The 24,962-nt window shown below is 37.1% G+C and overlaps 2 protein-coding genes across 2 annotated transcripts in view; one reads left to right on the top strand and one right to left on the bottom strand.

Moving 5' to 3' along the window:
* Positions 1–17,563, bottom strand: part of LOC128738355 (thyroid adenoma-associated protein homolog) — a 37,088-nt gene extending 19,525 nt beyond the window's left edge. The window contains exons 1-6 of the mRNA XM_053833407.1: positions 17,286–17,563; positions 17,159–17,229; positions 16,988–17,100; positions 16,688–16,933; positions 14,778–16,629; positions 10,764–11,786 (exon numbers count right to left, since the gene is read on the bottom strand). Coding sequence (XP_053689382.1) covers positions 10,764–11,786; positions 14,778–16,629; positions 16,688–16,933; positions 16,988–17,100; positions 17,159–17,229; positions 17,286–17,400 — 3,420 coding nt within the window. The 5' untranslated portion in view covers positions 17,401–17,563. The remainder of the gene's footprint in view (positions 1–10,763; positions 11,787–14,777; positions 16,630–16,687; positions 16,934–16,987; positions 17,101–17,158; positions 17,230–17,285) is intronic.
* Positions 17,564–20,994: 3,431 nt separating this feature from the next.
* The window catches only part of LOC128738354 (probable ubiquitin carboxyl-terminal hydrolase FAF), a 34,365-nt gene continuing 30,397 nt past the window's right edge, over positions 20,995–24,962 (top strand). The window contains exon 1 of the mRNA XM_053833406.1: positions 20,995–21,422. The gene's annotated coding sequence lies outside the window, so the exon portion shown is untranslated. The remainder of the gene's footprint in view (positions 21,423–24,962) is intronic.

Here is a 24,962-nt window from a genome sequence, read left to right as displayed (position 1 = left end):
TTTCTATGATCACCCATAACTGTTCGAGGGTGTGGTGGATGGCGGCAGGAACGGCACGGTAATTTAAATTAACAGAAACTGTTATCAATACACCACCTCCGCGCATTTTACCACTATTTAGGTGAGAGCGGTCGTTTCGGAACACAGTATACTGATTCCCAAAGAGTTGAGTAGACAGAATACGTTCATCAAGTCACGTTTCGGTAAGAACTATTATATCGTAGTCTCCATCAGATACGGCCAGAAAGAAAGAGTCAATTTTCGTGCGCAGCCCGCGCACGTTGTGATAATAGATCCGCAACCGGTGTGATTGAGAAGGGAACACATGATCCGACGTACGAAAGCTCAGGTATACAATTGTACTTGCCTGCAGGTGCAGGCTGGAAGACCCCATCCCCACTTCCGAACACAGGACCGGGACGATGGTAACTGTAGATATCAGCAGCAGGCACGACTGTGTCAGAGGGATCAGGGGCTTCCATAATGCCTGTTAAAGGATGTCCCGGATCCAACACAGCAGCAGTTGAACAATCATTCGAGCGTATGAACGAAGTCAATATTTGTTTATTTGTTTATTTGTCCATATAAATCATCTGACATGATGTCTTAATGAATGTGCTAGTGTAAAACGTAAAACCTTAATCTACAACATGGTAGATCTAGAAATATATTATCAGAAGTGCAAGCACTCCGATCGTCTCGAACTAAAATCATTTTCGAAGAGTCAGTTAAATAGCTTCGGATGGATTTATCCCCAGCGTTGATCCGACATATCTGTTTTTTGGCATGTCAACAAATTCTCGGAATAATAAAACCGTTGGCCAGGAAGAAGCCGTTAGTGCAAGCTGCTTGAGATGTGTGTCCAACATCAGCATTTGTTATTGTCGGTTGGAAACCAGACAAATAAAGCCAACACTTTGCTGGACGGGGGGCAGGAGTGATGGAGGCAACCGACAAATCCGTAAAATCGATCGTGCTAGGTCCACGGTCTGCTGAATCACGTACAGCTTTATCACTATCAGCGCGCTGACGATTAACACCCAGTTTCGGTCAACATGTAATAGTTTCGGCCTGCTCATTCCGATTTTGCGTTAGACGATCAACTTTCGCGCTCAAAGTTCCAACTGTTTCTACTAGCTGTTGGAATTGAGTCGATATGGCAACATTCATTGGCTGATTCGATACGCAATTCAATTTATCAGCCAGATAGGCACGAATGCTTCTACCATTTAATTCTACTTTGCATTCCGGGCAAATAAATATAGCTTTGCCCTGGGCGAACAGCTCTTCGTGCGCGTGTCCGTTAAATCCACAGCACTGCTGACCGATGTGAAAAAAGGCATCACAGAAGCCGTAACGCACAGGCTCCAGATCATTGATAGGTAGCTGACATAGCTGACACAGCCTCCGCACAGTTTTTTATCCATATTGCTGTCGGGTGCTTCCACTTGTAACAAGAACCGGATCAAAAGCTCTCGTTCGTCTGCAACTACTTGCGATCAAGAACACTGTCGAAATTGGTATCACAGTCAATGACACCGAAAGAACTTCACAATGAGCGGATAGATAATTGTTCAAATAGTAGGATTCCACGAAAAGTAAAATAGAAATATGCGTTTTACATCAAAAATAATTCAAAAAACACTTTAATAAATAATCGTTACAACGTAAACAAATGACAAGGTTGCCAGTTTTTGTATGAAAAGGAACTCAAATTAGAGAGAACATTAATTTCGGTAGAAGTTTTTTGTGGTTAGAGTACAACAATAATGGCAATGAGTGGCAAATCCAACGTGCCCAAGCATCACATCTTTATTGATTTCAAAGCAGCATACGATACAGTCGATCGTCGGCAAGTTATGGCGGATAATGCACGAACACGGTTTTCCGGACAAACTGACGCAACTGATCAGAGCTACATTGGATCGAGTGATGTGTTTCGTACGCATCTCTGAGACACTCTCGAGTCCCTTCGAGACGCGGCGAGGGTTGAGACAAGATGACGGTTTATTCAACATCGCTGTTCAACATCGCTCTTGAAGGGGTGATCCGACGAGCGGGCATCGAAACGTAGCCAACTTCTGGGCTTTGCAGATGACTTTGATATCATAGCCAGGAACTATGCGACGGCGGAGGCAATCTACGCCAGACTGAAAGCTGAGTCTAGGAGAATTGGGCTAAAAATAAATGCGTCGAAAACCAAATACATGAAAGGAAGAGGCTCAAAAGAAACATACGCGCGTCTTCCACGGACGGTAACCGTTGACGGCGACGAACTATAAGTGGTAGAGGAATTCGTGTATTTGGGATTGCTGGTGACAGCAGACAACAACACTAGTAAAGAGATCCAGCGGCGCATCCAAGCGGGAAATCGGGCCTACTTTGCCTTTCGTAAAACGCTACGATCAGGAAGCATACGTCGCCGCACGAAACTAACAATGTACAAACTCCTTATTAGACTAGTAGTTCTTTATGGACTTGAGGCCGTGACGCTGCTCACGGAGGACATACGCGCCCTTGCCGTGTTCGAGCGAAAAGTGCTGCGGACGATATTTGGCGGAGTACAAACTGAAAGCGGAGAGTGGCGGAGGCGTATGAATCACGAGCTACAGCCACTGCTTAAGGAGACTCCCATCGTACATCTAGCGAAAGTTAGCAGGCTACGGTGGGCCGGATACTTCGTAAGGATGCAAGATGACAGTGCGACGAAATAGTCCTCTTCAACAACTCCACCAGCACCAGGAACAGGGGGGCCCAACGTGCACGATGGCTCGACCAGGTCAAAAGCGATTTGCGACTTCTGAGACGACTAGAAATTGACGACTAGAACTAGAAATTGGCGACGAGTGGCCCAAGACCGAGTTAAATGGAGACGAGTGCTTGAAACAGCACGAGCCACCCCGACTCTAGGCTGAAGAAGAAGAACAAGGGTAAATCCCATCCTATTCGATGCTTTCGGGCTTTTGAGGATGCTAAGTGCAACAAAGATCTAGGAAATCTTATGGATCATGTTCTTCAAGAATTGGAAGCGATTGGATATTCCAAAACATCGACACTAAAGGTTGGATCTCGTATTTGTTCATCGTTTCGTCGACGTGTTCACAGAGAATTTTTAGCGGTTTCTACCTTTTCAAACGTCGCCCAACAAAGTGTTGCAGGAAGCTCAAGAACGACACCTATTGAGATATTACCAGAGGTACCAAGTTTTGAAAGCCTTACAACGGTGCCGTCAGTGACGTCGGTTCAATCAATAGAAACGGTCGCGGTCAACATCGAAATATTCAACCGGGGCATCGCAGGAGTTCAGGTATTACCAATAGATTCAAGAAAGCTTAATTACGCCAACTATCCTGAAAAAAAGTGCCGAGAAATCAGGAAGAATCTATTCATATTAGAGCCTGAAGTTGACACAGCTAGCGACTACACTGAAGTAATAGAAAACACGAAGAAAAAATTTTTAGACCCGGTGCTCACCAGAACAGAACAAATTTTAATTATGTCAATGCCTACCAAAGTCTAGGTCCATCCAGAGCGTTATGAAAAAATTTGAGGCTACAAGATACATCGTTACGGAAGCCAGAAAAACTGACGCAATGGAGACTAGGGCGAAAACACATAAATCTGGTACAGCCTTAAGTGAGGAAACGAAAGAAACTGTTTTCAATTTTTTGAGGATGATGATATACACACTTAAACGATTCGGTAAAATTTACCGAAATCTAAACAGCTGAACGTTCGGTAAAATTTTTTATTGCACCAAACATTACTAATGATCTGTAAACGTCGATTGGCACCATCGAAATTTTTACCGAACGTTCAGCTGTTTAGAATTCGGTAACATTTTACCGAATTCGGTGCTTTTTGTTAGGTGTGTAAGTCGTGCCATGCCTGACCAAAAAGATTGCGTTTCTGTACGGAAACACGGAGATCGTCAAGCTATTCAGAAACGGCTGCTTTTAATGACATTAAGGGAAGCTTACTAACGTTTCAAGGAAATCCACGGCAATATCAAGATTGGATTTTCATCGTTCGCAAGCCTCCGCCCTGAACAATGTAAGCTACTGACCGGTTCAGGAACACACAACGTGCATGACATATGAAAATGTCAATTTGATTTTACACTGTTTGAAAAAAATGACATCGATAATGATTTGAAAAAAATCACTGACAATCTTATTTGTAAAAAGAAGACAACAACAAGCAATAGCTACGGCCCTGCAACTTTCAATGAGGAGAACGTGCTGCTCAAGCCACAAGTACTGATACGGTCCTGCAAAGATTGTCCAGACTTCACGTCAGTACGAAACAGTTTATCAAACCAATTAGAAAAAAGGCATTGTCCAACTTTCATTTGAACAATGGGTTACCACTGACAGATGTGACCTAGAAACTATTGCCAAGTCAACAGATGAGTTTGTTTCATTTTTCTGCTTGAAATTGGAAAGTTTAATACCACATGACTTTATAAAAACACAGCAATCTGACTTTTTGAAATCAACAAAACAAAATTTACAAGAAGATGAGTTTGTAGTTATTTGTGATTTTTCAGAAAACTACAGAGAGAACTGGCAGCACGGTCAACGGCAGATGCCCGGTTTGTGTGTGCTGCAGTATTTTTATAATTTCGAGTGGTTTGTCGCAGAATATGGCAGTGCAGTTTGTGGGAATAGTGAAATCTATGTGATACGCGGGTGGATAACATGGATTAAACACCCATAAAGTGCTTCTTGTCATGATAATTGAAAGTGAATGTTTGCAAGATCCAGACGCTATTTCCGTATCAATGCGAGGCGATACGTTGTGGGTGTGAGCAAGATAGGACATACGTTACTGCTATCTGTGGGAACTACCAGCTCATTTGTTTCTCTCCTGATATAACCAAAACAAGGATAAGAAGGAGAAGAGAAAGCAACGAAAATTCATCTTTCTTTGGTCATCTATTGCGAGATAAGTTATACATTTTTAATAAAAAATACATTTTGTTCCAGCTGGTAGGGGAGGGAAACATGCTATTAATCGACTCAGGTCGTCTTTTATAGAACGCATTATGGCATGCTTTCGGTTATTGGGAATTCCATCTAACATAACATAATCTCAAAGTGATACCAATTACCGACTATATATTGTCAATTGCAAGAAAAATTGTGCCGTCCAAAGTGCGATATCACTCATAAAAGTGCTATTTTAGCTTAAATCGTTTCGGTCTCTTCGGCGCACTTATTGCTTGGAAGATAACGAAAAAGTGCGCCCAAGATACCGAAACGGTTTAATCCAAAATAGCACTTTTATGAGCGATATCGCACTTTGGATGGTGCAGTTTTCCTTGCAATTGACAATAATTTATCAAAATTACCAATAGCGCTAATATAACAATTTAATGATTCAAATTCGATCAAATCTGTTATTCGCAAAAAGTGGCATCACGGTTTCTGATATGATTTGCGATGCGCACTCTGCGCACTGTACGAGAAAATTCGCGATGGATTAGTACCACGATCTCTTTTACTCTCTTGAACTTCCCATGTGGCGTATGAGTACGGGGAGTCTATTTGTTTTTGTTTCGGTCTTTTGCACTCTAACAGATCCCTGACCTTGCTTTGGTTTCACTCAAACTCAAATCGCGACTACGAAGCTGAAGGGGATTATTAGGCCTGTTCGCACTTATACGGGGTCCCATGCCGAACTGTCATTGTGTGAATGATGACAAAAGCAAAAATGCTTCCCTCTTCTTTTTTCTCACATAGAAACCAAACAAATATTAGCAACTTCGCAGTCGCGAATCTAGGTACAAACTTTAAAAGTGGCAACAGAGCAACATCGTAATCCTGGCAAAGCGAGCTTTTGCAAAATGTTTCTCTTTTTTTTCTTAAGTGGGTCTATAAGGGCTCTGTCAGGTATGTTTTTTACAAGACAGGACAGGTAATGGTTTTTTAGTCTCGCTGTTGCGTTATTCGTTTTCAGGAGATGTTTGCATTTTGGACTCGCCTCTGTATTGGTGGTGGGTTGCCAGTAGCCACTAGGACGTATCGGAATTGGAATTCAGGTTTTCTTTACTATTTGCATTAGATCATTGCATTTAATGATCCATACCAGAGGGAGTGTACAGTGAGCCTGTTGTTTACCTGTTGATTTTGTATGATAATGACAATTTGACGTGTTGGCGATGGTATTTTCAAAATTACGGTGGTTTTTGGTTTATGAAGACGATGAAGACAGATACCGTCATCCGGGGATACTTGCAACACTTTTGAACTTTGATTTAGTATAACTTTTGAAGTATACCGTTTAGGTCCAAGTGTAAGTAGCCAAAACTTGTATAGTGGGGAGTACTTTTGATTTATGATTATGAGAAAAAATATAAACTAAATGAGCCTGTAGAATGAACCGAAAATAGGGGTGTTGCAAGTTACCCAGTAAACGGGGTTACTTGCAACACTTTTCTGATTTTGCGTTTCTTATGATTTTATATCTGATTTCAAACCGCGAATGACTATTTTGAGATATTTTGAATGTATTTGTAGTAAAACAAGAGATACTGGAGGCGTTTTTTGTTTCCCAGTTTCGTCTATCGCTTTTTAAAGATATTCGGTGAAAATGCAGCATGTCGGCGAACTCCAAATTGCCGTTTCAAGGCACGTGGAATTTTTCACAATTTTAATTTTTCTGGAGATGGTGGTAGACAAAATAATATCGTACAGATGCAAACTGACATTGCACATACTGTCTATCACGATAATTTTCATTTTTACAAGCCGCACCATATTGGAAGTAACAACACGAATTCATCGTTTCTTCTCCAAGTTCAAAATATAAACAAAGCTCAAAGTTGCTATTTGTTAGCTTATATGATGCACTTATTGTGTACAGGAACCAAATAATAAAAAATAATTCCATGTCAATGAACTGACGCAACTTTGCACATCCATTTTTCCTACTCTGAAAGTGAAATTACTTTTCAATCGTATAAAAACAAGCAAAACAATGATGTAATGGATTAAACTTAACCAAACAATAGGCAAACAACCCTTGTTTAAAATGGCATTGGGTACAAATTGGGTTATGTTAACAAACAAATGCGTTAGAGCTGTCAAAAGCGCGATGCGCCAAAGTGTTGCAAGTAACCCCGGTGTTGCAAGTATCCCCGGATGACGGTACCTTTTTGTTTATGATTATCTGATTGTGGGGATGTGAGACACGTCTGAAGCAATTCGGATTGCATCGGGATACTCCATTTCGATTTTCCCAAATAAAGAATCTTTTGTTATCATACGCATTAATACTTGATTGACGCAGAATGGAATATAATCATCCAACATATTCATTATTTAATGGTTTAGGAGTATGATTGCGATACATGAATATACGCAGCGGTTGAGCTAGACATAGTGATGCTCAATTTTCAAGTTGATCAATTGATAGGCTGACCGACTTGACCAGTCATTTAGTATACTCATTTATTCGCAAAGTATTTGGAGTGAACTGATTAGCAAATAATCGATAACCAACATTCTTTTTCTTTTGTGCTGCTTCAAGTTTAAGATACCCGATCGTCAATCTTTTTCATACATATTGACAATATACGTTTAAAAGACGCGGATCAGTACTCAAAAAAATTGCTATTTACAGAAACATCATAATCTCGGATACCTATAGCAAAACTCCCTACGACCGCCGGTTTGAGTTTAGTTTGCTGCCAATAATGATAACACATTTTACTCGTTACCTTGATCCAACAATTATCCGCCTGTTGTTTACACTATTTCCAGGCAAAGCTAAAAAAATGTTCTCTGGTATAAATCTGTTCGTAAAACTAAAACAAAAACTAAAATATCTTAAACAGGCTTATCTTGACTGTCGACTTGAAAATATTTAAATATGTAATAATTCTCCTAACCACTTAAAAAAATAAATAAATTTAAAGAATAACGATCATATCACTTATCAAGGTGAATCCCGATCCAACGAAACCTGCCTTACTAACAAATCACAACTCCTTCCTGTAATCTTTGCAGGGATGCAGAGGTTAACACGGTCCCAAAAACAGCAAAGATTACACTAACACTCCTTCCCCAATCCCATCTGATTGCAAGGACGTGGCCGGCGCAGTTATTGACCCTATATATATCGAGTCACTGAATTTTGCACAGTGAGGATGATCGGTCACTCCCAACCTCATTCACTTGATTCATTGTGCAATTTCACTGGTTCGGGTCAATCACTGAGTGCAACCATTGATATGTGCAATCAGTCTAAGCTAAGCTAAGCTAAGCTATTTGTGATTTTTCAGAAAACTACAGCTTTTTATTGCAAGATGAAGTACAGTCTCATCATTGGAATGTTAAACAAGCTACTATTCATCCATTTGTAATATATTATAATATATAATATATAATATGTATTGTTCGAGTACAACATTGATGGTCATGTACTCAAGAGAGCTGATAAGGTCAACGACCTGGGCGTTGTTCTTGACCCTAAACTCAGTTTTAACGTTAATCGCTCGACTGTCATTTCCAAAGCAACCCGGCAGCTCGGTTTTATATCCAAAATCGGACGGGATTTTAAGGATTCATACTGTTTGAAAACCCTGTATTGCTCTCTGGTGAGACCGCAACTGGAAAATGCATGCCTGATTTGGTCTCCTTATCAACTCGCCTGGACCCTGAGAGTTGAACGAGTGCAGAAGAGATTCATTCGCTTAGCACTACGTGATCTTCCTTGGCGTGATCCTGTGAACCTTCCGTCGTATCCTGATCGGTGTGGCCTCATCGGTCTTGATACCTTAGAACGACGCAGGAAAGTCCAGCAGGCTGCATTTGTCGCTAAAGTGCTCAACGGAGAAATCGATTCTCCGAACATTCATTCGATGCTTGGCTTTCGTGCTCCTCAACGTTCTCTCCGCGGGATTACTGCAACCTCAGGCGCATCGTACTGTATTTGGATTCAACGAACCTATCGCTGCCTGTATCCGAGCGTTTTCCTTGGTGGAACACTTGTTTGAATTCGGTGAATCCTCAAAAGCATTTTATAATAAGGTAGTTAATAGTAGAATTTTATAAATGACTGCAATTTGCTATATCTAGTTAATACTCAATTATTATTATTATTCGACCATGAAAATGTTTATTTGATATGTGAAATGTAATGTGTTATTTGTAGTTTGAATTTGTACATAGTTAGAAGATGACGGGGTTTTTATGCCTAAAAGAGGATGGCCTCTATTTGGCTTTTCCCGTCCAAACCAATCTTCCATGGCGACCTAACAGGTCGGATGGATATGAATCAATAAATAAATAAATAAATAAATATTTTAAGGAAGCCATGCAACTTAGACATTATAGGTTCATAATAATTTCTGAAGATTTGAGGCATAATTCAGTGGCGGTAAACTTGTTTATTTCTAAAATGATTGATTTTCTGCGCAGAGATCAAAGAAAAAAAATCAATAAGATTTATTTTATGTCTGATGGAGCTGCTTCACTATACAAGAATCGGAAAAAAATTTCTAGTCTTTGTAAGTACAAATGTAAGTATGGAATAGAAGCTGAATAGCATTTCTTTGCCACCTCGCATGGAAAAGGTCCTTGTGACGCAATTGAAGGTACGTTAAAACACATGACTACTAGAGCCAGTTTAGCAAAAGAGCGTGAACATCCAATAAAAATGCCAGAGAACTTTTTGATTGGGCAAATACTCGTAAAGAAGAAGAGTTGACAAAATTGTCATTTAGTTTTTCGACAACACTTGAGTACGAGAAATGGCGTTAGAACTTAATGAGCAATATAATAATGCAAAAGCAATTCAGGGGACCCAAAAGTTTCACTCTTTTATTCCTGTATCAGAACATAAAATTAAGGTAAAACTCCACTCAAATTGTAATGAAAATAATGCCAAAATATTTGATATTGTCAAAAAAGAAGTGTGAATAGGTACGTTAGGTTAATCTAAAGCCTTTATATTTGTACATTTTTTCATTGAGAAAATAAAACAAGAATTCAGAACATAAATTATGTGATTAAGTGTGCAATTTTATATTTTATTTAACTTCAAACTTCAACTCTACAAAAGGCGAAGGATAGTACTGTACGCCCACCGCGATTTCTCAGTTGTCCATTTACTAATAACTTTGAATTTTGGTATATTATTAGTAACTATTATAAGCCAGTCATCTGATAAAAATCAACTATATTGGTTAATGGGCAAATGAGAAATCACAGTCGGCGCACAAACCTACCCACCGCCTTTTTCGCGAAATTGCAGTACATATTACAAAAACGGCTTATGAAATTGATACGATATCTTCAGTAATGTTGTACAGTATTATAATTCTCATCTTTAGAAAAAGTTATACACTGTAAAAAATGATTGTTGGTAAAAATAAAAATAACATAAAATTTTCAAAATATTCATTTTTCCAATATAAAATATTTAATGGATTAGCACCATTTTTGGTTAGGTCCTTTTGAAAAAACAGTCGAGATCTTGAAAAAATAACTGATATGATAAAATGACATCTTTTCTTAAACATAACAGCTGTGCAAAATTTCAGCTAAATCAAAAAAGACAAATTGAAATCGATTTGCGAAACTCCGTGGAATCACTCTTTAGTTAAAATTTGACAGCTCGAATAATTAAAACATACTCGTGTTGTGCTCGTGTAATTAAAACATGCAAAACTTAATTCTAAATACAACACTGTAAATGATGCAAACTGCAGTAATAGTAAGGCAAAACAAGGATTTCAGATAAATTTCATTACTTACCGACCATGATTCCGCGTCATAGCCATTTATTGCGCACTCTATGCCGTCCGAGACGAATTCTCCTATAGAGTCTCCCAACTCTGTCGATCGAAACAATGCTCGTAATATATTCAACGAGTGTGTTCGGGTTTGCGCTGTGATTCCAGTTCGGCAAAGCTCAATAAGTTTTTTCATGGAAAACTGAAGCCCTTTGGACGAGCTTACTTGAAGTTCTGACGTAATTATAGCTTGCATCATATACGGAATGCCAGCACTTCTCCTCGTAGAACATATTTTCACTGCTTTGGTATCGGTACTACAGTTATCATTGTGACTATCACTATCGATTATGGTTAACATTTCCTGTAACCACTTCATCGGCAGTTGGTGCTGCTCATCATGTTGTGATCCCCACAATCGGATGCAAAGCTTTGAAAAACCAATATACGCCTGTTCAAAGGCACCGCGATGCTTAGTCTCAGCCAGCAGCTCGGTAAAATAAGAACCGATTTCCATAATTAAATCACAACTAATTAACCTGTTATAGTCCTCATCGTTTTCGTTAACAATAGATTTTGAACTTTTACTTGTGGGAGTTTTGAAAACTATATCGCCAAGTATGAGAGATATTTCTTTGATAGTTCGCCATGAACAGAGCAATACCATTTGTGGAGTGGTCTTCAGATTAGAAATACCTTCAGGAACATCTTCATCTCCCGAATGCATTTCTACATCTTCGTCATCTAATCCGTAAGTTTCGACTTCAGAAAAATCGTTGGGTAAATGTCCTTCTGGTGAAGAATTGTTAACGACGACAGAGACAATCTTTGTCAATTGCCGACACGTAAGTACGAGATTCGAAACAAATGCGACCCACAGTTTACATTTCGCTACTTCTTTTAGGTCTATTTTATTTAATAAATGCCGTATGCATGCTAATGATCCAAACATTGGATTTTCTCGAGCAGCTCGTAATAGCGAAGCTTGAGCAATATGTAGTCCATGCTGAAGAATCCGCTCACACCATACTAGTGTTTTGTAAACCTGTGAACAGAAAATAGTGACTTTAGTTGATAACAATCCATTTGAAAACTGATATGTATCCGACATCCACTAATAAGATTATTTTAAAACTACAATTGCGAATACTTTCGTTCCTTATCAAAACTTTCAGGTCTTCAGCTTCAGCTATTAACTGGTATATTTTGGGTACGCACCGCCATAACTCCGGAACGCCTTGACTGTTTTTCTTCAAGCATAAGGCATAAGGAAACCAGTATCGGGATATTGACAAAAGTGACTCCCGACGACGGGGCGGTTCAAACAAGGAAAAACATTGTCCTTCTAGAAAATTAACAAATTTATGATCGAAAATCTTTGCAGTGATCAAATTACCCAGCATAATTAGAAAGAATATTTAGTTTTAGTCATGTTTTAGACAAAAAGAGTGATTGCATGCATTGCTTTCCTTAAAAAAATGCGATGCAATAATGCGCAGATTTAGGCGCAGATTTTTTATTCATGTTCTAAATTCTGCGCAGTAATGGATCCTACGAAGAAATCGCGAAAGAATACATAACCTCACCCAAATGGCTGAGTTATAGAGGCTTGAAGATTCAAGTAGAATCTTTATCTTGCATTGATTGGAATCCAGTGCTGTGTCTCGGGGTCCGAACCTACGAGCGCCAATTCATGAAACCATGTCTTCTATTTTTTTTAATGTCCAACCTCATGGGGCTGTCAGAGAGTGGGGAAGTGGTTTCTGTATGAAAACACAATTTTTAGTATTAGTCTAAACTGTAATGTTCAGTATGCAGAAAACCCGAATCAATTCACCATTCACGTTATCGAGAATAAAATATTTAAAACGAGGCAATCAAAATAATAACAATATTCCTTTGCCACTCGGACAACACAGGAAGGCCGGATGATGGATTTAATTATGGTAATGGCTAATGCCGGATTTTAGGTGTGGTTTCAGCGTATAAAGACATAAACAGCATGGCAGGAGTATTTATTTTTACTTTTTGGGTGCGCAGAATTAGGAGCAAACATGCGCAGAATTAGGAGCATTGGCAAGAAAGTGCGCAGAATTAGGCACCGTGAATAAGTTTACAAAACGAAAAATATACTCAATTGTTGATCGACTTATAATTCCTATATTTTTTGCCAGATACTATAGACCGTAGCACTACACGTTGCTGCTATTCACGTTGTAAATTCAAATCTAGAATACTTAGAATAGTGGAAGAATCATAAAAATGTCTTAACTGCGCAGAATATGGTACGTTCACGGTATTTGGAAAGTAGACAAATTTGGGAAAAAAATAAATTGCTCCAAAATAATTTAAATGAACAAAAAATATTGTTAATATTGGTCATTTTCTTCAATTAAGTATTATTTCAGCGTAATTTTACGCACAGGGCTCATTTTATTCATTTCAACCATTAGTCATAATGCATGTCAACTCAGCAATATTATGAAACAAGACATATCGAAATTCAAAATTGCTCCGATTTTAGTTTAAATTTATGTACTTATTCCTTTGCAGTAAATCTTAGATGCGTATTTTTATTTGGTCCTTGGGGTTCTCTTTTCTGAGTCAGTGTGGTCCTAAAAGTTACCATTTGTTCTACTTTTCTTTCTTTAAAAATTCATAACTTTTGATCCATTGAACCAATTTAAATGATGTTAAAACCAAATGGAAAGTATATTAATGAGCTTGCTTTTCAAAAAAAACATTGGACTGAAGCCCAAAATTTTTTTATTATTACAAAAACATTGAAAACATTCTCTTTTTATGTTTCCATGGTGTAGACCAAAGAAACTTTTCATTAATTGTCGAGAATACAATGGAGACGCATGGTTTTGGTTTTTACTAGTAATAAAAGGGGATTTTGATAAAGAAATGCGTCTTTAAAAAATGTCATGCGCGTCAATTTTTTCCTTTTTCTTTGAAAAAAGAATATCTCAAAAACAGAAAGCCATTTTTTAGCTTGCCATTTTTTCTGAAAAGCTCATTAAAATACCCTTTGTTTGGTAAGAAAATTATTGAAATCGGAAAGATTGAAATGAAAGATTAGAATTTTTTAGGAAAGAAAGGTGATAACCATAGTTCCTAGCGGAGACGGGGTGTGCCCGTTAGCGTTACGGTATAGAAAAATCTCACAAAGAATCATTATGACATGTTAAAAATATGCGTTACAAAGTAAATGAAAGTAACTTTGCGTATTTGACTTCAGCATTATTATACCCATTCTGTGTATAATTACATACCACAGATGCCACATAGTAAACTATAAAATACAAATAAATATTCTTTGTTATGCATAAATTCATGAAATCTTCCAAATTTTCATGTCGCATGGTTGAAATGACAATTTAAAAAGAGGTAGATAAAACCGGGTGCAAAAGGTAGACAAAATCGGGGGTACCTAAAATCGGGTGTAGATTAAACCAGGTGTAGATATAATCGGAATACCACTGTAATGCTATGCGAAAAAAAAGTCGCGCTCTTCAGCAGGTTCAATCATCTGACCGTATGATGTTTTTACTCGCTATCACTCGTTCCGACTCTAGATTACCCCGAATCAGCCCTATGATGCCCTACGGTATCATTTGCCAAATTTTATCCATCAATTAAACAAACATAGCTATTTTCATCATTTAGTGACACCGTATAGATATAGTTGGACAGGAAATATCGCATTAAGTATTGAACTTTGTGCATTGATGCAATAGCATCTCAAAGTTGAAAATTTGTCTGATTTTGCGGGGTAATTCTGCACTTCCTTGCCCTCGCAGGTGCGTTTTCGCCTCATGGCTCCAACATTATAACATTGTTACTACAACGTTCAAAGGTTTATTTGGTTATCGTTATGAAGAGAAAAAAAATCGGCTTCTATTTCATTCTTTAAATTCTCTCTCTCTCTCTTCGATTTATATCTCTTTTCGATCGCTCTCTCTCTCTCTCTCTTTCGCTGGTTTTGTAATCAACATAATGATTAGATCTGGAAAGTAATATGGATACATACCTTTGTTTGGATGATGGAAAACGGTCCTTGGCAAACAGTTGGTGCTTCTATGTACGTGTTGACAAAGCAGAGATATTCCAAATAGTATGCTGCCGATAAGGTGTCATTTGGTTTAACGCTGGTCATAAGCATTTTTGTAGTTTCATAATTTATAAGTCGTTCACATTTTTCAAAATATGACTTAGGGCAATACAAAAGAACGCTCATGCAATGCACTTTATTTGCCTCGTAGCTATCATTCAATGCCTCAAGTAAGGTTTGTATTTGTTGTTCATTCCACATACTGGAGCTTTGTTCATCATAAAATATGTAGCTGGCGATCTGTAGCAGCTGTATCAATATTTGCAATGAAATAGTTCTTCTACTATAATTGGCACCATCAAACAAATTGTCTATACAGAAGTGATGCAGTTTCTTAACAAAGTCATAGTAATAGTGACTTTTTCCATCTGTGTCCGATTTTTTTATTATACTCAAAAAACCAGACTTCAATCGATTCAAAGCGTTTTTCATGTAACATGTGATTTTTTGCCTAAGAGATGGTGCTTGGACATTGATGTTATTTTCCAAAAAGAAGAGAACACAATCCAAATCTTCTTTAGTAAATAATTCTGTGCTCTTATGGCATTCAGTTAATAAATAAAATGCAGACATTCTTGTTGAATCATCTGCTGATATCATAGCTAGTCTAATATCTCTGTAAGACAAAAGATTTTTCCATTTTAATGCATTTGATTCAATTTTATCGAAGAGTCCACTTTTCTTTGCTATTCCCAGCGAAGTTAATATCAACCCGAAATTGGCTGCATTTTTCGAATCGATCATGCAAATAGCTATTTCAGGAAACGTTTTTATTGCTTTGCGAATCAAATCAAAGAGTGTCTGTTTAATCTCAACTTTATCATTGTTTTTCATGATTTCCACCAATATCGGGTTTATCCATTTGCTGAACCACTCTTGTCTGTTATCGTCGTAGCCGTAAGACATCATCAATGATTCATAGCAATTATTGATGTGCAAATTTACGTTGCCATAATCTTCGACGATCAACGATTTTAAGAGAAAATCTATAACATTCGGTACGGCATGCAAAACAGCCTTTGCTTTAACTATAGAGCAAATAGCGCTAATCAGGATACACTTTGTGTTGATGTTAATATTCACATTTCTGATATAATCGTAAATTATATGATTTAGCTGCTCGTTCACTTTGACTCCTAATTGAATCGTTAATTTCAACAGTTCTTTGCACAGATGTCGTACGCTGTCCATATAGTGATCCAAATGAGATAAAGAATAACCCAAGTTTACGGCCAATATCTCTACTAGCTCTCTGTGTTCTCGTTTTATATATTCATCTATTTGAAGTGACAGTAGTTTCTTGGTCATTTGTGAAAAACTTCGTGTTACACCTAGAACAATACTGGGCTCTATCGAGTTTTCCTCCGAAATCTCCTTCAAAATATTTGCAATGTTTGAAAATATACTGAAACCTCTAAAATCTGGCTCTTTGAAAAGCTCAGATTCTATTGTACATATAATTCCATTCACTAGACACAACTTTTTTGTAGAATTTTCTTCTGAGAAAATACGTTCCGTTAGTCGCAGGTACCGTCCTTCCATATTCGCATTCATGGTTATTAATATCCCACAATTTATTTTCGTATCTATTGGAATCTCCGGGTTCTCTAGTAAATCCCAGGAAATCAGTATTACTTTTTCTACATTTTTTTCTCCTTCATATGTACTTCGCAATATGGTCGAAAACTGATTGAAGCACGATATCACCACTCGAACCGTTGCATGAATGAACAAGCTAATTTCACTTTTATCCGACGGAGAAATATTTTGACTGAAATAGGCATAATGGATAAAAATATGATTAGCTAGTTTCATACGGTTAGTCATACCTTAATTGCTCCGTATATAATAATAAAGACTTATTGAAAAACAAAAGAATATCGTTCAAACAACTTCGAATAGCGTCAATACCAACTTTAAAGTTTTCAAAACAGCTTCCTATACTGTTAATTAAGGCGTTGCGGTTCGCTAATGTATGATTTGGTTCTCTTTCGAAATTTTGAATTCTGCTTACAATGGCATTGGAAAGTCCTAGCACCACGAATTCCCTTCCAATGGTTATTTGCGTTAAAAACCTAAAATACAACAAGAAATAAAATAAAACTTGTGCAAGTACAAGACGGAAATACTTCGTAATTGTATTTTTTGCGGCATGTTTCAGTGGTGCCTCAATGAATAAATCGGCCAAAGTCTGAATGTTTGTAAGAAGTGATTTTTCCAGTTCTGAAACAAAAACAGAGTACTGCAAAAGCACATTTGATTAGCTGCTACAGATTAATCATGGTTGTAATAATCGTTACCTCCCGCAGTATCCTTATTTGCTCATCAACAGTCGTCGCGGTGGATAAATCCGATAGAAATTTGTTTTCTTCTACAATAAAAACAACCATCAGTATTTTGAAAACGAAACACTTTTTAGTAATTTACTAGATTTACAGAAGCAGGAGGAAGGCACTTTTAGTAAATCCATTCGCATTTCAGAATTCCTCTTAACATTTTCATTTGCTCTGATAGATGATACACGCAGTGACAATCCATTCATTTTGTCGCAACTATGTATATCGAAATATATAGGTATTTATTTGATTTTAAATCATAATTCCTCGTCGACGATATAAAAATTTTTAGTCTCAGTCCTGTTCCTGTGCTTGATAATGACAGTTTATATCATTATCATCGACTGTGGCGAGGAATGGTGCTGCCTCCTAAGATAAGTCTGTTCTACTTGTGAAGCAGAATAGGAAGTTGTTTAAGAGTGCAAGAAATAGACAATACCACGCACAAATTTTCACAGCCTCTCCGTATGGGCATTTCTATGAGTGCGCAAGAGATCGATGTGATTACAGTGACTATATATAGTCACTCTAGATGAAGATAGTATTAACAAAAGGGCGAATGCCGCAAGCTTATAAATAACGGTATATCTACACCGATAAAAATAGACACGGCGTTACCAAAAGATCTTATCGACCTTTTCGCGTGCGCCCAGTAAACCATTTGGTTTATATCCAGCTTTTTACGCGCTATAATGGTGGCCGCTATAAATTGTGTTCGTAATATGCGAACAATCTTTTTGACAACTCTGCATATACATCAAATCTGGCACTCTTCTCTTGCAACACTACCGTGCTCTTTCTTTCGTTTACGTCAAAGAAGGAAAGCAAAACTGTGCGAAATGTAAACAAAACTATTGCCTTCCTTCTTTTGCGTAAACGAAAGAAAGAGCAACACTGCCGTACAGGAGAAGAGTGCCCAGTTTTGATGTATGCAGAGTTGTCAAAAAGATTGTTCACATATTACGAACACAATTTATAGCGTCCGCCATTATAGCGCGTAAAAAGCTGGATATTGCGCTCTTGGCACTCAATTGGACTGCACAGTTATAAAGTGCAACCTTCAAAACAGTGATGAAAAGTGTGCTACTGATAATATCGCTAGTAATCTTATATCGATAATAACATCAAACTTTATCGTCACGGAAAAGTATCGAAAATTGGAGGATTTAAAATGAAATCTTCTTCTTGGCTTGTTATTATTTTAACATTTTTTTCTATTTCTTACGTATTTTTGCTTATAATGTCATATAATCGTTATTAATTATTAACGATAAGAAAACTTTATCAATAATCGTTATAGATTTTGAGCGGCATTTCCCATCATTACAACTCTCCCATCTGAGCTGACGTTTGATTCAGCAGTGGCGCCAGTACCAGTTGTAGGAAAAGCAAGTAGTATTTAATTTTTCATTTATTTCATATATGCTGCATATTTGTTCAAATTATGAATTATGCGCGGAATTATGTATTCAGAAACTATTTTTATATTATTCGTAGCGTCAATAACAACTCTACGTAAGCATTAGAATTCAAATAGGAATCAACCAAGATTCATGGGTTTTTACCACGAAATTTTGGCAACTTTTCTCACCTACAAAATGTGTGACTGAACAAGTGTGCTCAAAATCCAACTTTCAATGCAAAGGGCAATATCTCGATTGCAACTGAGGTATTCGCTAAGTAAGCACAAATCGATCTCTTGTACTCTCATGGAACTGCCATATGGAAAGTTTGTGAAGATTTGGTGCAAAGTTTTGTCTATCCTTTTCACTCTTTAACAAACCTGTGCACAGACTTCACAAATAGAACAAACTTGGGAAGGTGGCAGCACCGTTTCGCGCACATAGCGAATACGAAATCATATCTGAACGAAAAAGTTATATTTCACGTCATATAAGAACATATATGTACCAACGTGGAGGCGATATACGTGCGAAAAATTTGACAATTATTTGTAATTCTACCCAGGTAACCAATAAGCATTAAAATAAGCAGTAAATCAGTCGTTTATTAGCATCGCTGGCGTTTTATACTGCAGGTTGTTGTTTATCAGCTTTCTGACTGCATAACTGTTGTAATTTGGCATCCACAATTCTATTTAAATTCTTCTTGTTGGTAACTAGCTGCAAATAAGCATTGTCAGCACTATAAGAGGGCTAGCAGTAAAGTAGCCGCATATTTTGCCAAAATAGCATTTAAGTAGCATTTAAGGCAACTTAAATGTTTATTGGCTTGCTTTTAAATTGCATTGGAAATGCTTATTGGTTACCTGGGTATTTTGCGTAATTTTTATAACACGCAACTAAATACTCCTGAATAGAGCTTGCTAAGCCCAATGCAAAAGGCTACAAAAACTTATCGTTTATCACTCAAACGTATGTTTTTTTACCGGGGTATAACTGGGGGAAAACAAAAACAAACGTGTAAAATCAATGTAAAATCTAACAACAGCAACAACAAATCGCGCGTCGATGTGTGCGTACGATAAACGTCAGCAAGCTCAATATATGATTAAGATATAATCAAATATTGCAACCGTCTATACTGCTTTATAATTCACAGTCATGAATTGTATATGAAGACACGCACGACTGCAAAACAACTTATTGTTCACTTCGATTTGACATACTCTAATCATTATACAATTCCAATGTGAAATTGACATGAAAACGATTTATTGTGAACTTTCTATTACGATTTTGTGTTATCTGGGTTTCTGCTGTGTTTTTATGCCAGTGAGATGGTTTTAAGCGTCTTTTTCTTTTCGTCCGGATAAATAGAATCCCAAAACTGCGCCCTTTTGCACCGATTTTTTCAGAAATTTGAAGCAAGCGAAGTTTCCAATCACATTACTTGGCAGCCATAGTTGAAATTTTAAACTGGTTGTCAAAGTTTGACAATGAGATTCCCCTTTTGATGAATCTCAGGCACACACACATTTGCATATATAATGTAAATACATTATCTGAATATGTGTGATGTTTACCACGCGCACTGCAGCGACACTGGCATTCTATATACAGCCTGAATTCGTTAATTGGGCCACAACTGCACTTCAGCTGATTCGCTAATTGGGCCGACTGACAGTTGTTAGAAATTTCTAAACTCGAAAATTCCATACAATTTTGACATTCAAGTTGTCACATAGCCCAATTAGCGAACACCCAATTAACGAAACGCCCAATTACCGAACCACCAATTAACGAAACTTTGCTGTAAATTGATTATACTGTGCCGCATGATCTGGAGTACCGCGGCACAATAGAGCTATCTGACAGCTCAAGCACCCACACTAGTGAACACCAAATTCGCGTGTATATACATGATGTTTACCTCATTTTGGGGAACAGCTGATGCTGGAGGCACAAACCGAAAAATAGCGATTACTAGTTGTGTTTCTCCGTTTGCCACACTGCAGAGCACATATTTCAGTCAAATTTTTCATCCTGTTCCAAATTCAAGCGCATATTTTGAAAATTTGTTGGTATTTAAGCCAGCGGAAGAGGAAATTCATTCTGTACCTTGGTGACAAAGGAATGTATCTCTTTTGTTTACTGTTGTTGTTTGCCTCATTTTCAAGCACCAATACACACATAACTGGAAAGCTCTATGTGCTGAGTGTCCGACCCCTTGTCTTTTTCAAAATTTTGATGTTTGGTCAAGAATTTTTGGCTTTGGGTTAAATTTGGCAACACTGCTTACATGCACCAGCGCCTTCTTTTGGTGCATTCCTCACTTGACAGTGACAGTGACAGCCTTATTGGTGACAGCAAGTGCAGCAAATAAGAATCTTTGACAGACATGTTGGCGATTTAAAGAAATTTGCAACACAGTTTAGTACTAGTAGTCTTTTGGTCTTTTCTTTGTAAGTCAATAATCAACATTCGAAAATAGTTTTATGACTGTGCACTTGTTCGGGGAATTTCAATATAACAAATGGTGTTTCAAAAAATAAAGTTACGTTGATTGTTCGCTAAAGTTGCGTAGCTGCCTGTGTTTCCATTGCAATTTGTGCTCGTGATATTTTGCACGGTTTTCATAAATTGAGTAGTGTAGTGAAGAAGCAACCAAGTGCAAAGGATAGTCGGCCATTTTGTCAGACCGGCAGTGTAACTGATTAAAGTCTTGCAATTTGGTGAAGCCCACGGTTAATTTCTAGGGTCAGATTTACGGAATCAAGATTACCTCTCGGCATTAAACTTGCCTAATTCGAATAACCTCATTGACGGTAAGTCAAACAAGTTTAAGTTAAGAAAAAACTTCTGACAACATGACAATGACCACAGCTTCCACCCATTGCAATTGGCAACAATAAATTCCATTTTTGCAGATAGGAACAAACCTTTAACTTTAGGAACAATAATTTTTTATCCAAGTATACCATTATATTGCAATACTAGATATTACTATCTCAAAAATTAATCGGTAAGGGTATACACAACCGCACCCTTTGAACCATAATGCAATTTAAAGAAAATGTATCAATGTGTATTGTTGAAATGCCTTAGCAGAAAAAAACAATCATCGTTGTAGTTAGAATAACTTAGCTAAACTATATTATGAAAGAAGAAAATTAAAATTTTGACATATTACCATTGTCTAAAGAATAAATCATTATTGAGTATTGATAAACGCTTGTACAAAAATATATACGTCAAAAATACAAGTCATACATACATACAATACATTATGAAATCATATTAAATCCAAATGTGCACACTGTAAATATCGTGCTTATCGTGTCGTACTGATTAGCAAACTAAATTGTTAGTATTGTTTTCAAACAATTGTTTTGGAATGTAAAATTGAAAAATTTGGTTAGGCAGATCGTCAAAAATGTACGCTTTATGTCATACTGCGTAGAACGCCGTAACTTCAATTTGACATCCTAATAAATTGCAATAAATACAGTAGATGAGCAGTAGAAAACTGAAATATAAGATACGTGATTTTCAATGCTCAGCACTTTGTATATTTCACTTGCAGTAGCATCTCATCTCTTATTACAAAATTAGTTTTTAATATAGATAGATTTTTCTAGTATCCATTTCAGCATGTTTCCTAAAATTTAACATAAATTATGGGTATTTTTCCGACTTTTCAATTTTAAACTTTACCATTGTTATGTTTGATCAAGAAGAACTGGTGTAATTAAACACTATTCTATCTATATTTACAACAACACGTCGAGTTTAGTGTCCATTTTAATAGTTGAAAATATGCAACATATACACATAAAAAATATGTACACTAAAGTCGATTTCTAGAATCAGTGCCCGTTTTGCTGAAGAACACCAACTATCTCAAAGCTAGTCGATATGAAGCAAGTTAGTTGTTGTTAGATGTTGTTCATAAGTAACAATTCGTCACATCAGGTTAAACAATAACGTGGGTGTCACTTGCTCACATAACTTTAAATTGGTTGTTCTATCAATCATTGCAACACTTAATTTATAACTTGTCCCTATCTTTAAAATCATTCCGTATGAAGAGTCAAACCGTGAAATATTCATCAGTGCACAGAGAATTATCTGGGTTTAAAAGCTACGAGGAAAATAAGAACGGCTGTAAAATTCTGAGCTGATAAATGGACTTTGGAATTTCTTAGGAACTGTGATTCCTATCAACCAGTGTTAAAAGGGTTTCTCAAACTCAATATATGTATGTGCAAGTAATGCGTATTATAGCGCTTTAGCCCAACTATTTGGCTGCTTCAAATTAACAGACGTGTTATCATCATTTCTCATCACAATTGTTACCTACCACCATTCGATAGCGTTCTGAGTTAAATATTTGCCATTTTTTGCAGATTAAAAGTGTATGAGCTTTTTAGTAAAATCTCGAATATGTATGTATGTGTGCATGTATATATGGGGGAAAAGTCACCATCAGTTCAAGATCCTGTCAATGTATGTGGGCAGACTTGCAGTAGATTCAAATTTGATTATCAAATGAATTTCACACAAAAGCTATTGCAGAAGGGCCAAAGGTTGTTGGACAGACCCACAAGCAGAAACACTTGTGTGCATATCGAGATTATATGAATCTTCTTCTAGCATCAGGATACTTCCATGTAATAATCAATTTCGCTGCGCCAGCTTTAAGGGGGCCCTACTCTGGAAAGTCGGAAAAATCGAATTTTATTCTTTTGCATTTTCGAGACGCTTACACCTTCAGAAATGTCATGCCAAAAGGATTTTTTAATATCTGATCTCGTTGAGAACTTACGTCAAATGTTGTGGAGTCACTTCAAGCGAAGTCCATTGCTGTACGAAGCTTTGAACGCGTTTTCCCCAAAACCATGTTTCTTTAGCTGGCGGTACGTATATCTCAGAATCTAGTGGACCGATTTGGCTGAAATCCAAATTGTTACGTAGCCGTTTTTTGGTATCTCAATTTTTCAATTTTTTATGAGCTTTTAATTGGCGAGTTTTGATGAAAAAACACATTTCTTTTGGAAACATTGCTGCCTTTTTGGTAGTTTTTCGAATTTTCATAAATCGCTACGTAACAATTTAGGTGTTAATCTAAAGCTTCAAAATCACCCTTGAAATCCGTTCTACGATACTTTGTTGGTTCCCGCCAGCAAGAAACTATTTTCTAGAGGACATTCACGCTCCCACCTACCACCAGCATAATAATCACTATTCTGGTATCCAAAAAATACAAAATATATCTACAAATCTGCCATAAACAATAACCAAAATACCCCAACACTTTACTATAATTCTAGCATCTGAAAAAAATTTACGGAAATCTATCCGTAATCCCCTCTTAATCCACGTGATGGGTTGTTTGTTCGAAGAGCGCAACCTAAATATGGTTTCAGATTTTCAGGAGTTTCCTTCTTGTGATTCCGGTTGACTACTCTTCCACTCATATGATGCCCTTATATTCCGACCCTCCCTTGAATTTGTCACCTAATGCATATAATGCATTTATCACATGATATATAATAAAATGAAATAAATCTGGATGAAAATAAAAGAATCTCAGCAGCAGTCCTTCTAATCAAATATAGTTGCGTCAGTTGACTATTAGTCATCCAACATCCATGTACATTATTAAAAAGATTACGGCCGATGTTTCCACCGACCGCAGTTGTTTTTTAGGCTGGAACGAAACAAATAATTGAAATAATATATATATATATATATCAGGGCTTACCTGCCAAAAAACCGAGTGGATCAGTCGTCTGCCCAAAACCAAAGTTGTGAGATTAAGCAGCTGGGAACCACGCAGCATCGCATCTCCTAGCTCAGCTACTGAATCTTAAAGATAGAGCATTGCCGGGTATGACTGCGTTGAAGTCCCAGGTAGGAACTTGGGATGACTAGACTATGTTGGACGCTTCTTTGATGCCTAACCCATTTCATGCTTTAATAGAATCTCGAATATGAATAAAAAGTATGTTTTCCATTTACGCCTATCTCAGAGGGTTCCTATTTATTTCACGATTATGTACTTCGTATACAAAATATTCACTATAAAATGCGTTCTAATACAAATATTTTGTGGATACAATTTGTTATTTATACGAGTTGGAGAAAAAGTTTTCCGTTTTATTCTGCTTCATAACTCAAAACCCACACAATATTTACATCACGGGTAATTACAAAATGTTATAGTATTATACTTTAACTATAACATAGCTATTCTAAGTATACTTATTTTAACTATTTTTTTAAGCTTTTTGTATTCTTTTACGCTTTGATGATGAATTGCACGTACCGAATTAAATAGATTTTTTTTTTTTACTTCTACTCAT

This window comes from Sabethes cyaneus, chromosome 2 (assembly GCF_943734655.1).
Source record: "Sabethes cyaneus chromosome 2, idSabCyanKW18_F2, whole genome shotgun sequence".
NCBI lineage: Eukaryota > Metazoa > Arthropoda > Insecta > Diptera > Culicidae > Sabethes > Sabethes cyaneus.
The sequence above is the reverse complement of the archived record's forward strand: the minus strand, read 5'-3'. Positions and strand labels throughout refer to the sequence as shown.